At 48.4% G+C, this 15,213-nt stretch overlaps 1 protein-coding gene across 1 annotated transcript in view; it reads right to left on the bottom strand.

Annotated features, from left to right (window-relative positions):
* TOX2 (TOX high mobility group box family member 2) overlaps window positions 1–15,213 on the bottom strand; it is a 175,289-nt gene that overhangs the window by 26,757 nt on the left and 133,319 nt on the right. The window contains exon 4 of the mRNA XM_058036367.1: window positions 4,573–4,812. Coding sequence (XP_057892350.1) covers window positions 4,573–4,812 — 240 coding nt within the window. The remainder of the gene's footprint in view (window positions 1–4,572; window positions 4,813–15,213) is intronic.

Below are 15,213 nucleotides of genomic sequence, written 5' to 3'. Positions count from 1 at the left end.
AGCCAGGTGTGTTGGACTCTGAGTCAGTCATGGGTTTTTTCATCTTTCTTGTGAAGCCTTCTGATGTATCCTTTTTCTTTGGTGTAGTTTTAGTATAGCGATATGATATGATATGATATGATATGATATGACATGACATGACATGACATGACATGACATAACATAACAATATAATATAATATAATATAATATAATATAATATAATATAATATAATATAATATAATATAATATAATATAATATAATATAATATAATATAATATAATATAATATAATATAATATAATACCCCTGGAAAACACTTGGTTACCCATCAAAGCTCTCAACTGGCATTACTGTGGCCAGTGGAAGGTGGCACTACAGGGAAGCACCACTACCCTTTTTTCATAGCGAAGGAAAACCTAAATACACCAGATAGCAGAGAATGGAAGCACTGGCTGGATCTCTGCATCCCTGAGGGCAAAGAGCACACCAGCCCCTCCACCTGCAGCCCCGAGCTCAAGGCACCACCATCAGCTGCACAGGTTGTTGAATAACTTGGAAAGACACAGCTCTAAACATCAAGATCTTGTGAAAACAATGATTCCAGCTGAGCTGGGGACAAACAGCCCCTTCTCCTGATGGATTGGTCAATTTGAGCATGTGCCATTGGTCAATTTGAGCATGTGCTTGGCGGTGCCAGGATTTAAGAGGCTTCCCTTCAGCTGGCAAAGGCCAGGCACGGGGAGGAAAAGGGCAGCAGCGTTCCTGCTCTCCACTCTGTAGCTCTTGACTGATCATTAATTTCAGTATCAGCGCAGTGACATTTGTCAAACAGACAGTGACCATTAGTGAATGAGCAGAGAGACCACGAAAATTGCATTTAATTTAAAATTGCCCAATTGGGCTTGAATGGGAGGCCTGGAGGTGAAAGGCCAGCTTATTAGGAGGAAAAAAAAAATGCATGACAGGGTTTCAGCCCATTAGGAAGTCAGATGGTATTTTAACTAACTGTGATCCCCTTGGACTCAGTGGAGTCCTGCTCCCACACAGCCACTGGCCAGGCCAAGGAGCTGGAACAGCACAACCCCAGCTGCATTACAGCTCAGGCAGCACCAAAGAGTGTCGCAGACATCTTTTTCACTAAAAATTCTTTCTTTAGGATTTTCCCTTCTGGGAAGCTGAGGGCCCAGAAAAAGAATGTAAACAGTGGTTATCTGCTGCTGTGGAATAGAACAGGTGGATTTTTGATTGGGCCATCTTGAATGTTTACAATTAATGGCCAGTCAAGACAGAGCTATCTCGGACAGAGTCTGAGAGAGCTGACTTTTGCTATCGTTCTCTTCTTTTCTATTCTTAGCTTAGCTAGCTTCTGAGGAAACCTTTCCTTCCATTTCTTTTTAGTATTGTTATAATGTAATATATATATATAATAAAATAATAAATCAAGCCTTCTGAACATGGAGTCAACATTCTCATCACTTCCTTCACCTGAAGACCCCTGTGACCATGGTCACATAGAGCACATGGGATTTAAGGAAAACAGCAGCAGGGAGCAGAGCAGGATTTGGTATTCATGTGTTCCAGGTGTGACACACATGGGATGAGACAACAGCCTGGGCTGGGACCTCAGAGGAGTTTTGACCAACCCAAACCACGTTCATGGCTGAAGTCAACCCCCAAAGAGCCAGTACAGGAAACTTTCTCCATGAATGAGGGTCAAAGTCAGTGCTACCCCGTGGGTCAGGACACCCCAGAGCAGACAGAGAAATGTTCCCTGTGCCCTGGGTTTCCACACAAGACCAGAAGTTTTTGTTTTTATATAGCAAACCGTGTTCATGGCTGGTCAACCCCCAGAGAGCTGGTGCCTCACTGCCCAGAACATCTGCAGCCCCAAGGGTCATCCTTATGATCAAGGGGACCAGGGAAGCTGGGCAGGGGAAGGAAGAGCTTGGCCACCTGCCCAAGGTGGCCACTGGCATTGGAGCTGCCCTGGAGAGGCAGCAGAAGGTCTGTTTGGTGGCAGATGGAGATTGGGGCAAGGAGGTGATCCCAAAACTTGGTGCTGCCTTAGATGTTGAACCCAGGAAGAGCTGAAACCTCATGGACACAGATTTTAATAACCATGGAGAGTGGCCACTAACCCAGCTGGAATTTGGGCTGTACCCACCTGTCCCTCCCTGTCATGTGCACCCACCCCCCAGCTATGAAGCAGGTGAATACAGCAGTGAGGCTCAGAGACCTCTGAAATTCAAAAGCTCCCTGGCTCAGAGGACCTGAAGGACTCATTTCTTTAACCTGTGACCTTCTAGCTCACGGGATTATTTTCTGCTTGTTAGATGTTGTTTTGATGCAGAAAAGCCCTCAATGGTCACGTGGAAAAGTGACTGATGGGTGAAGGCAGCAGCTGTGCAGACAGAGAAAGCAAACAGAAACCTGCAGGCCACAGTGTGGGTCCGCTGCTTTCCTCACACTCAGCATCTCCTCCTCCCTCAAACACATCACTCCCACCTGCCTGGGGGGTTACAGGACAGAACAATGAGAGGGATTGCCTTAAGGATTAGGAAAATTCCTATCTCTGTGAGCTGTCATCATCTGGACATCTCCAAATTTCCTACCCCATGGGCACCCCTGGCTCAGGGAAGCAGAAGATCCAGCCCCAAAGCTGTGCCCTTCTCAGGGACTCCTGGGTGGCTGCCAGGAAAGCTGGGTGATGCTGGTGGAGACATAGAGACAGAAGCTGGTGTGTCACTACACTGAAACTCATTTTCTCCTGACATGGAAGATTTCAGCTCCCAGGTGCACAAAGCCTGGAGCTTTGTGATGCAGCTTTGAGAGATGGCAGGCTGTGGGATCCAGCAGCACAACCCCTCCCACAGTGTTCCCTCAACATGGAATCACAGAGTTTCAAAAATTCCATTTGTTTTTAACCTCATGTATCCCTTTTTTTGTACAGTTTTATCCACTGAAACTGTGTTTCCACCCACATGAGCACTCAGCTTTGAAATGCCCCAATCTGAAGTAAAATCTGCCAATGGATGAAAAAATACAGGATTTATGGGAATCCATTTTCCTAGATTTCCATGCAAAGGGAAAGGTTTTTGCTCTGTCCTATCATTTTCCTAGTTTTCCAGCCCATGTACTGTTTGCTGCTCTGGTTATATATTCAAACCCTGTCACAACATCTATTTGGGTGGGACAAGGTTACAATAGCAGTGCCTTCAGGAGAAGGTTTTCGATGGAAGGCTTCAATCAAAGTCCCCAGGGAGCCCAGTAATTCACCTGCAGGCACAGAGACACTGTGATTGCTGTAGTTTGCCCTCAGTAAATAACAGCCACAGATCCCTGGAACATGGCACATGTTGTTTGGCTTTGCTGGTGCACTTGGAGAGAGATGGACAACAACCAAGGTGTGCCCAAACCCCCAGGAATTCCTTGGGTTTGTTGGCGCTACACTCAGCAGCAGTTGTGTTGGCTGTAGAGACCATTTGGGACACTGCTGACTACTGAAAACACCACCTTGGTGAACTAAAAGGCAGAAGATTCTTTGAATTCCTGTTTGTTCTCCTTAGCAAGCCATGTCCAATGAGCTCAGTTAAATCCCACCATGAGTTATTTTCCTTCCCTGTTTCAGTCTCTTCTACCCACTACCAGAAATCTAATTTAGCTCCAAGCTTTTGCAGACTCCTAGCCCTGATGCTGCTTTGCTCATGGCAATCATCATCCCAGGAAATCCTGTGACCTGATGGAACTGGTAAAATGTGGGGGCAGAAGAACAACTCTGATCTTCAAACCTGCTGGGTGAGTGCCAGCCTGCCATGCTGGGCCTCACTTTAGGCTGGGAACTGTGCCCTCATCCTTGGGAAAGTCTCCCACTATAAATGTCAAAACAATACTGGGGGGTCCCAGTTGTGGGTTTCTCTGGGTCTGGACTGAAGGCACTTGAGGCAGTAATTCATGTTGGGACTCAGGTGTTTATTATTCCTTATCAGTGAAACAGTCTCACTGCTGTGAATTGGGCAGCTTTTCATTAGAAAGCACAAAATGGCCAATGATCTCTTGTTCCAAGGTCTTTTAAGACTAAACTATCCAATTAAGAACTGACACCTGGATTATTTCCCCTTTTAACCCAATAACTGATCCCAAAGAGCTGCAATGGGGACTTTTCTGCCCAATTACAAAATGCCACCAAACCCATGAAGAAGGAGGAAGAAGAAGCATGAAGAAGAAACCCAGGATGACACCCTGTGCCCTCCATCTTGCTTCCATCCACAACACACTAAAAATCCCAAACCCTCAATTTCTCACCAAGTGATACACCTACACTGCTCTCTATACACCTATATACTCTCTCTATACTCTCTATAGACTAGAATCCACATCCTAGTGGATTCCAGTCTATTCTGGAGTTTAGGAAACTTTCTCCATGAATGAGGGTCAAAGTCAGTGCTCCCCTGGGGATCAGGACACCCCAAAGCAGACAGAGAAATATTCCCTGTGCCCTGGGTTTCCACACAACACCAGAAGTCTGTGGTTTTATTTAGCACAATTCACCCCACCCCGAAAAGCGCCAAATGCGGCGCGACCGCGCGTACCTTGTAATGCGACTCGGTCTCCTCTTCCTGAGTGGAGCTGGAGGGAGATGGGGTGGCAGACTTGCTTCCCGGGGGCGAGGGGGAGCCGTGGGTGACCCCGCTGCGGATGCCCATCTGGGAGATGAGCTGGGACTGGCTGAGGGCGCCCATGGGGCCGCCCAGCATGCCGGGCCGGTTGAGCAGCGGCACTTGGCGGTTGGACTCGTAGGATGCGGCGTCCGAGTGCACCATCTCCTGGATCTGAGGGAGGAGGAGATCATTGTCACTACAAAATTCATGCATTCATTTATTTGCCATACTGCCAAATCACTTTAAGGCTGATTTTTGGTTTAAATTGCTCTACATGGGTGGGAAAGTCTTCCCTGAGCTCGCTCCCAAACGAGGCGAGGGCTGAGCACTGTGCACCCATTGCTGTGCCCATGAGCCAGACAGAGAGGTGCTAAATCAGCTTTGTGTGTGGGGCTGTGTGCCCAGAAGGTGCACCTGACTGCCTCAGGGATCACTGGTGGCTGGCACCTATCAGGGGTCTGAAAAAAACCAGTTCATAAACAAGTGATTTGTGGCAAAATCACCAGGAGAAGGGAAGCTCCTCCAAGTTTCATCCAACCTGGCCTTGGACATTTCCAGGGATCCAGGTGCAGCCACAGCTTCTCTGGGCACCCTGTGCTGGGGCCTGCCCACCTTCACAGAGAAGAATTTCTTCCTAATATCCCATTTAAACCTACCGTCCTATAAATTAAAATCATTCCCCCTTGTCCTGTCCCTCCATCCTTTGTCCCAAGTCCCTCTCCAGCTCTCCTGGAGCCCCTTTAGGCACTGGAAGGGGCTCTAATGTTTCCCCAGAGCCTTCTCTTCCCCAGGTGAGCACCCCCAGCACTCCCAGCCTGGCTCCAGAGCAGAGGGGATCCAGCCCTTGGAGCATCTCTGTGGCTCCTCTGGACTCATTCCAGCATGTCCAGCCCCTCTTCACCAAGCAGCGGATGAGATGAGAAGAGATGAGATGAGATGAGATGAGATGAGATGAGATGAGATGAGATGAGATGAGATGAGATGAGATGAGATGAGATGAGATGACAAACCCTGCTGTTATCTGCACCAAGACCCCATTCCCAGTTTGAATCATTTTCCCCAAAACCCCATTTCCCCCCAGGATCCATCCTTGCTGATCCAGTAGAGCCTGGTTCCTGCACAGCCTCATCCAGCCATGGAGTGGGAGGGAGGCAAACCCTGCCTGAAACACTTGCCAGGCCTTTTCCCTTTTACATTAATCTGATTAATGCTAACACGAGTTTAAAGGCCTGAGCTCCTGATCAGCCCACTGAGGTGCAATCCCTCATTACCAGGGGAGCTTTGCCAGCTTCATCAGCAGCACACACAGAAGGAAACCCAGGGAAGACCTGTGAGGCCTCCAAAGGCTTCAGAGGACATAAATCCAAACACAAACCCTGATTTACTGCTGCAGGTCAGGAATCAAGAGCTTTACACCACACATTTACACAGACAGAATGTTCTGCTCCCCTTTGGACTCTCCAGCAGTGTCAGCAGAACAGCTTTCCCTGGATCTGCCCTTTTCCTGGATTAATTGTGAAGTGAAGGGATTGAACTCATAGGAATTAAATAAATTCCTGCATTTCAACAGCAGAGTCTGACTGAGCCTGACTTAGGGGCTGCACTGAATTGCTGCCCTTGGCTTTGGTGGTGTCAAGGAGGCGGCAGGGCTGGCTTTGCTTAGAGGCAAAGGGGCACAGAGCTTAATTATGCTTTGGTTAGGGGCATAGAGATTAACTATGGCAAATTTTGTGTGCCCTTAAAACCTTCTAATGTGCCCTTGAAACCTGAATATGTGTCTTACTGCAGAACTCTGGCTGTCCTGGTCATAAAGACATCGAGGATGATGCACCCATGGAGACAGACACCAGGCTTGGCCAGCACAGGAGGCACCAGAGATGTAAATTTTGCATTTAAACCAAATTTGCAGAAGTCATGGGAATGGCCTGGGTGAGACAGGGACTGTGCAAAGTGGGGACACATCTCCCATCTGCTGAGCAGCCAGCCATTCCCAAACCCCAGCCAAAAAAATGTACATTTGTCTTGGGTTTTGTCAGTTTAATCCAGACCTTTCATGTTGGAGAAGATCTGCCAGCTGCTAAGGAAAAAGAATAATTTATTGTCCTTATTTTAAATTTAAATGAAGGGAAAGTTTAGAAGACGGGTGTTGGAGAAATGGGGCAGGCTATGAGATGTGGCTTAAAAAATTCTAAAATTTAAAATAGCTTGCTCACGTTTCAGCCACAGTAGTCTCCTGAGGAAATACTGTATTAAGACAATTTTTTGAAACTTTTATTATGTGGCCAATGGACCACAACAGCTCTGTTTATCCATTAAATATGTAATCACACATTTTTCTTTACAGTGCATGTTATTTATGCATCAGAGCAGAACAAGTCCAGGAGTGCAATTATGGATATGGGCCACATGCTGTAAATGCCTCTGAAAATTTGTAGGAAAAACCAGGAACCTGAGCCTGGCTCAGAGAGCCCCATGAAGCCCCATGCTCATAACAGCTCCATCACAGAACCCTTTTAAGTAGCAGAGACAGCATTTTTCCTGGCACATTCTTCTTCCAAGGATATCTTAGCCTAAATGCCTTCTCCCAACTTACATCACTAAAGGGACCCCATAAGAAGGATGGGGACAGATTTTATTGAGGTGGTAGGACAAGGAGAATGGTTTTAGACTAAAAGAGGGTTGGTTTAGGTTAGATATAATGTAGGAGTTTTTTGCAATGGAGAATCTAAAACACTGGCACAGATTTTCCAGAGCAGCTGAGGCTGCCCCTGGATCCCTGGCAGTGCCCAAGGCCAGGCTGGACAGGGCTTGGAGCACCCTGAGACAGTGGAAATGTCCCTGCCATGGCAGGAGTGGCAGTGGATGGGCTTAAAGGTCCCTCTCAACCCAAAGCATTCTACAATTGTATGATAAAAAAGTGCTTTTAGTTGAATATTGTTGGTCCTTCTCTCCCTCTCCCACATCTCCATCTCTTCTCCCCCAGTCCAGGAGGCTCTGCAGGACATGCACAGCTCCTCACATGCACCCTGCTGACCAGGAGCTGCCCCCACCATTAGGCACTCACTGCATTTCTCTCCACTTTATTTATTTATTTTTCATGCAATTTTGGAAGCAGCATGCCAGGCTGCCACCTCCCCATCACTCCTGGTGACGGCTCCTGCTGTCCCCAGGAGTGGTGGAAAAGCCACTTGAGTTTTCCAGCTGTAAAATATTTGGAGTGAAAATGAAGGTGAGTTGTTTGTGTGCAGCACTGGAGCTTCTTAAATAGCATCAAAGGCAGGGAAAGGGTTACTCCTGCTTCCCACTGCAGGATCCTGCTGACACTGAGCTATTTCAGGGGCACCCAAAGCAGGTGATCCCCCCTAAAAAGACCCAAGGAAAGAGAGATCCCCAGGAGCAGGATTTTGAGATGATTCCCTGCAGCAAACTGCCTAATTAGCCAAGGAAATGATGAATGAAACTGTGATCACGGCAAACCAAAGTGAAAGGAGGTAATAAATGCTGTGTGAAAGAAAACAACCTGCTCCTGTGGGATGCAGTCCCAGCCCTGGGCTCAGTGGGGCTGTCCCATGCCTTTCCCTGCCCCACAGAACCCAATGGAAACACAGTGGAATTAAACATCCCCAGAAATGTGATCAGCTCCCTCTCCAGGAGCAGAGGCTGGGAGAGGCAGGTCAGACCCCATCTCCTTCCCAGGAATTCAGCACTGCAAGCTCACCACGAGGTGCTGCAAAAGGCCCAGGATGGGTTTGCAGCCGGTGCTGCAAACATCTTTCATGTTTTGCATCTCAGAGGAAAGCCAGAGTGCAATGTGATGCAGTCATAGATGAAGTAATTAAGTGCACCTTACTTAGCAGATTCCCAAAGGCTGTGCTAACTCAAAGACAGCTCCTTTTTTCCCCACAATATTTCAATTCTTTTAATGAATATGCATATCAGGCCCATAAATGCTCCAGCTAATCCAGAGAAGGAGAGAAAAACAGGCAGACAAACAGCACATGGTCCATGTTCCCTGTTGTGGGGAGAAGGGGAATTTCAGGAGTGACAAATGCTGGGGACTGGGGTGCTCTGCTAACACAGATAGTGCTTCAAATGAGCCAAGCCCAGCTTCAAATGCACTATTCCCCAAAATTCTAATGTAAAAAGCATTCCCAGGCTGGGGGTGCTCACCTGGAAAAGGGAAGGGCCCAGGGAGACCTGAGAGCCCCTTCCAGTGCCTACATGATCTTAGGAGGAAGATGGAGACAGGTTTTATAGCAGGGCCTGTTCTGCCAGGACACAGGGTGATGGTTTTAAACTAAAAGAGATGATTCAGAGTAGATGTACACAAGAAACGTTTTTAAGATGAGGGTGTTAAACACTGGCACAGGGTGCCCAGAGCAGCTGTGGCTGCCCCTGGATCCTTGGAAGTGTCCAAGGACAGGTTGGATGGGGCTTGGAGCACCCTGGGACAGTGGAAGATGTCTCAGCCATGGCAGGGGGGTGGAATGAAATGTCTTTCCAACCCAACTCATTCCATGGTTCCATGACTCCCACCCTGTGGCATTCACATTGTCTGGAAAATCCCTTCACCCAGGATTTTTCTCCTGGGAAGCTGGGAAGCCTCAGAGAAAAGGAAAACAACTCTTTTCTCATTTGCTTCTCCTGTGTTGTGCTCTCATGTGGAATGTGTTTGGAGATTGTTTACCCACAGGTGATTGTTCCATTGCATTCTGCTGGGAGTTGTTTTCACTCTTTGGCCAATCAGGGCCAAGCTGTGTCAGGGCTCTGGAGAGAGTCACCAGTTTCATTATTATCTTTTGAGCATTCTGTAAGCATCCTTTCTGTATTCTTTAGTACAGTATAGTATAGTATAATATAATATAATATAATATAATATAATATAATATAATATAATATAATATAATATAATATAATATAATATAATATAATATAATATAATATAATATAATATAACATAATATATGATATGATATGATATGATATAATAAATATAATATAATATAATATAATATAATATAATATAATATAATATAATATAATATAATATAATAATAAATTTGCCTTCTGAGAACAGGGAGTCAGATTCATCATTCCTGCCTTTGTTGGGACATCCCTGCAAATACAATACCACCCTTCCCAGGGTCAGATAACACAGGTGGGCTGAGCCTTCCTCACCCAGGGTCTTCCTCTCCAGGCAAGGCAAGCAGCTACTCCAGGGGCAGCCACCAGGCTCATCCCCAGCACAGCTCTCCTCTCCTTGGGTTTGTTCCCAAGAAGAAGCCATTCCATTATAATCACAATCAGCCAGGGAGAGGAATTATCTGCTGAACAGCTTTGAAGCAAAGTTTTCCCAGCAGGCTTTTTCTGTATTGAAGTTTCAATGTAAATGCATCACCATAGCTGAAATACTTAAAGATGATTTACTTAAAAAAAGAGAGAGAGCAGGAGAGAGAGGAGCTGATAAGAAAATATATCCCCAATTACCACCCCTCCTCTTCCCGATTTGTAACTGCTCCTAATAAACTTTCATGGTCTGTGTAAAATGCTTTAGTGCAGTGACAAATTTCTGCTGGAATTTGAGATGTCTTGTTCAGAGTAATAGCTATCTCACACAGGTGCCCAGCTGCTATTGTAAAATCAGTAAGCATTTAATTGAAACAAATGACTATAATAATAGTACATTATCCCTGCAGGCTCATAGCCATAACAGTTTTAATTATTGAGTTAAGAGTCAAACTAATTTATCCTTTAAAGTAACAGCCACATCTTTGGTTCCACCGATCATCCTATTATGAACACGAGGGGAGCAGTTGGGAAGGATTTAAAAAGGAAGTAATTTATTTTGGAGGAGGTGGGGGGCATTTATCACAGGGCAGAGGATTTCCCTGTGCTCTGGCATTCCCAGCTGTGGCTGTCACTTCCCTCCTGGCTGTGTCCAGCTCCCAGAGGGACTAAGCCAGCTCCTGGGCACCTGGACCTGCACCAGGGTGCCATGGGGGGGCCCAGCAGCAGCACAGGAGCCCATGGGAACTGCTGGTGCCAGATTTGGGGGTTTGGGCACATGGAAATTTTTTGGATATATTTTGAAATGACAGTTTGTCTTCATTGAACACAGTGGGAAAAAAGGTTTTACAGGTTCAAGCTTGCAAACATGATCTGAAGGAGCATCTCTGAACTCAGAGCCAGGTAGCAAAGAGGAAGAATCCATATCCAAGGTTTTATAAAAGCATTTCTGAGGTACAGACATGCCCTGGGGCAAGTCTGAAGGCACAGCTTTCCCCAGCCCTTGGTTTCATGAGCCTTCCTGCTTTTATGGTAGTGGCTGTGACATGGGGGAATCTAAAGCACCTCTGAGAGCCCCTGGGGCACCACACAGGGAGGGGATGGAGAGAGGAGGGTGGCAAGGAGGGGAACTCCTCCCTGTGGGGGTCAGAACCTGCCCAGGGGCTGGATTCATTTATCATATCCTTATCATATCCCCCTGTGGTTGATCCCTGGAGCAGAATGCAGCCTCCATGGCCAGCCTGTGCTGCAAGCCCTGGAGGTCATAGCCCAGGAGATCATAGCCCATCCCTGGAGCTCCCAGCCCATTCCTGGAGCTCCCAGCCCATCCTGGAGCTCCCAGCCCATCCCTGGGGCTCACAGCCCATCTCTGGAGCTCACAGCCCATCCCTGGACCCCACAGCCCATCCTGGAGCCCACAGCCCATCCTGGAGCCCACAGCCCATCCCTGGGGCTCACAGCCCATCCTGGAGCTCACAGCCCATCCTGGAGCCCACAGCCCATCTCTGGGGCTCACAGACCATTCCTGGAGCTCACAGCCCATTCCTGGAGCTCCCAGCCCATTGCTGGAGCTCCCAGCCCATCCCTGGGGCTCACAGCCCATCCCTGGGGCTCACAATCCAGCCTGGAGCCCACAGCCCATTCCTGGGGCTCACAGCCCATCCTGGAGCCCACAGCCCATTCCTGGGGCTCACAGCCCATCCTGGAGCCCACAGCCCATCCCTGGGGCTCACAGCCCATGCCTGGATCTCACAGCCCATCCTGGAGCCCACAGCCCATTCCTGGGGCTCACAGCCCATCCTGGAGCCCACAGCCCATTCCTGGGGCTCACAACCCATTCCTGGAGCCCACAGCCCATCCCTGGATCTCACAGCCCATCCTGGAGCCCACAGCCCATCCCTGGATCTCACAGCCCATCCCTGGGGCTCACAGCCTATTCCTGGAGCTCCCATCCCATCCCTGGGGCTCACAACCCATCCCTGGATCTCACAGCCCATCCCTGGAGCCCACAGCCCATTCCTGGAGCCCACAGCCCATCCTGGAGGTCACAGCCCATTCCTGGAGCCCACAGCCCATTCCTGGAGCTCCCAGCCCATCCCTGGATCTCACAGCCCAGCCCTGGAGCTCACAGCCCATCCCTGGGGCTCACAGCCCATCCTGGAGGTCACAGCCCTGGAGCTCCCAGCTCTGGAGCTCCCAGCCCATCCCTGGCCAGGCTGGAGGGCTCTCACAGTTTCTCTTTCCCCAGAGCACTTGCAGAGCACCATTCCCTTCCTGCCCTGGCCAAAGACACAGAGCTCTGCCCTCTCTCATGTTCCCCACCCTGCTCATTGCTCTGGATGCTTTTTGCACATCTCCCTCAGCAGTACCCACCCAAAACATCTCCCAGCCCTTTTCCAGAGCCACCATCTCGAAGGAGAGGAGTCCTCACCTTGAAAGATCAGTTTTGCTTCTGCAAGGGGGGCAATGCTGTTTTCCCAAACACACATTCTTTATTGGGGATCTGTTTACCATGCCAAAAGTTCTGCCTTGTGCCTTGTGCCACCTTCCTGCTCCCTGCAGCATCACTGCCAACTCCACTGGAAATTATTTAATGAAATTATTCATTATTTCCTTTGGCAGAAACATAAAAACCCTCCAGCAAGACAGAGTGACAACCAGCCCACCAAACCTGTGCAACACTGGCTTTGTATTGTTCAACTTCCTCAATAAATTTTGCTCTTCCAAGCCAAAAGTCTTGCAGATGTCTGGGTGTGTTATGCTAACACTGTTACCTCTATCACCCAAACCTGTAATCTCATCAAAAAAGATATCAAGTCAGTTTGACAAGATTTGTTTTCCATCAGCCCATGCTGATTGGCATTAATTATATTACCTTCCTTTAATTCTTTATTAATTGAGGCCTGGATCTGCCACTCCATTATTTTGCTGAGGATTGATGACAGACTGACAGGTCTGTAATTACCAGGGCTGTTCTGTTTCCCTTTTTAAATATTTGCACATTAGCTCTTTTCTAGTCCCCCAGAGCTTCCCCAATATTCCAGGAATTATTAAATTATTAAATACCAGCATTAGCAGAGCTCCTCAGTTATCAGAAGCCATGTACAGACAAGCTCAGCCTGATGGCTTACAGGGAACCTGAGCAGACAAATATGAGAAAAGAAACTTTTCTGCCTTAAGTGCTTTAAATAAACCCCTGATCTTTCCAGTGAATGTTGGCAGTTTCAGGTGCAACGCTCCCACACATGAAGCTTCACCTTAAAGCCACACAATGTCCCCAGACAAGGCTCCCAGGGCTTCTCCCAGTTGTGTTTGTTTATGTGGGGATGGACTGAGAGCAGCCCTGAGGAGGACATGGGTGGATGAGGAGCTGAGCATGACCTGTCCATGAGCACTGGCAGCCCAGAAACCCAACTGCAGCCCAGGGTGATCCCACAGGGAGGGCAGCAGGACAGGGACAGGACAGGCAGCATGTTCCTCCTGCTCTGGTGAGACGCCACCTGCAGAGCTGTCCCCAGCTCTGGGGACCCCAAAGGAGGAAGGATGTGGAGCCTGGAGTGACCCAGGAGGCCACAGAGCTGCTCCAAGGGCTGGAGCCAGGCTGGGAGAGCTGGGGGTGCTCACCTGGAGAGGAGAAGGCTCCAGGGAGAGCTCAGAGCCCCTGCCAGGGCCTGAAGGGGCTCCAGGAGAGCTGGAGAGGGACTGGGAACAAGGGATGGAGGGACAGGACACAGGGAATGGCTCCCACTTGTCAGAACTCAGCACATCCCTCTGGGTGTCCAGAGCTGCCAAGGACCCCATTAGGGGGCTCAGAGACCCTGGCACACAGCCCAGAGCACCTGGGGATTTGATTTTGACCCGTGGAGCAAATTACCAGCTTTGTATGAGGACGTGAAAGGCACAGAGATTTGAATGGTGTAATAATAAAATGATCACAGGGTGAAAATGTAGATTTTAGGATTCTTGGTATGGGGGTTATGGGTACAAGATGGAGAACTTGGGCATGTCCAGCCTTTCTTCTTCTTCTTGTTCTCCATTTTCTGCAGTGATGTTGGCACTTTGGGATTGGTTTAGAGTAGAAGTGCACTGTCTAACATAGGTGATAGATATTGGGCATTAAGTGTAAATATGTTATACGTAGTTTGTAGTATAAAAGGACAACACAATGAGTGCCTGTGGCTGCCCTGCTGAGCAGATCTCAGCTGGGCAGGAAGAAAATTTTATAGATAAGAATTAATAAACAACCTCAAGACCTAAAAGTGAAGAGTCCAGACTCGTTCTTCAGTTGTGTGGGCCGGCGCAGAGACATCCTGCACATCTCAGGGCAGCAATTATCAACAGCAACCCGAGACCCACTGCCAGAGGGCAGGGATGGATGGGATATTGGGAATGAGGAATTGTTCCCTGTGAGGGTGGGCAGGCCCTGGCACAGGGTGCCCAGAGCAGCTGTGGCTGCCCCTGGATCCCTGGCAGTGCCCAAGGCCAGGCTGGACAGGGCTGGGAGCAGCCTGGGACAGTGGAAGGTGTCCCTGCCATGGCAGGGGCTGCATGTGGATGGTTTTTAAGTCCCTTCTAAGCCCAGCCATCCCAGGATCCAGTGATCTGGAGGATCAGGGTGCCCCTGGCACTGGGAGAGCAGCTGGGCTGTGCACGTGCCCCATCAGTGCTCCTGCAGCTCCCAGCTGGAGAACTGTCTGTAAATAACATCTTCAATAAACTCCATGTTTTTTTAAAGTGCATTATTTTACGGATAAAGAACAAGCCTGATAATTCAGTGAACATGTTTGCAAATAATCTATCCCATTAATTTCCAGCCTGTTTTCTGAACACGTTATTTAGTGATTTTGCAAAACCCATTTGTAGAGGAAGGGAATTGATACTCATCCAGGCAGAACACCATAACACCACCACCAAAAGCCGGGGCAGAATTCCCTGGAATGGGCACTGGGAGGTAATTAAACAGCAGCAGACCCTGACCCCCCTTTTTTTATAGCCCATGGGGGGTATAAAGCTTAATAAAATTGTCACAGCCCCTATGTGTGTATTGGAAAGACAGGGAGAAGCAGCTGTGGAGGGGAGTGGGAGCAAAAGGAGCAGATGATAAAAATCCATGGGTGAAGGTGAGAGGCTGAGGGGGCCAAGATGGTGCTGGGAGCTGAGAAGGGTCTGCACCAGCCCTGAACCCATCCAGAATTATTCCCTTACTCTGGATTTTTGTCTCCACACTCGAGGTGGAGGGAGGAGCAGACAAAATGATCATGGATTATTTTGTTGCATTATTTGGGT

The sequence above is a fragment of the Melospiza georgiana genome, chromosome 17, assembly GCF_028018845.1.
Source record: "Melospiza georgiana isolate bMelGeo1 chromosome 17, bMelGeo1.pri, whole genome shotgun sequence".
NCBI lineage: Eukaryota > Metazoa > Chordata > Aves > Passeriformes > Passerellidae > Melospiza > Melospiza georgiana.
The sequence above is the reverse complement of the archived record's forward strand: the minus strand, read 5'-3'. Positions and strand labels throughout refer to the sequence as shown.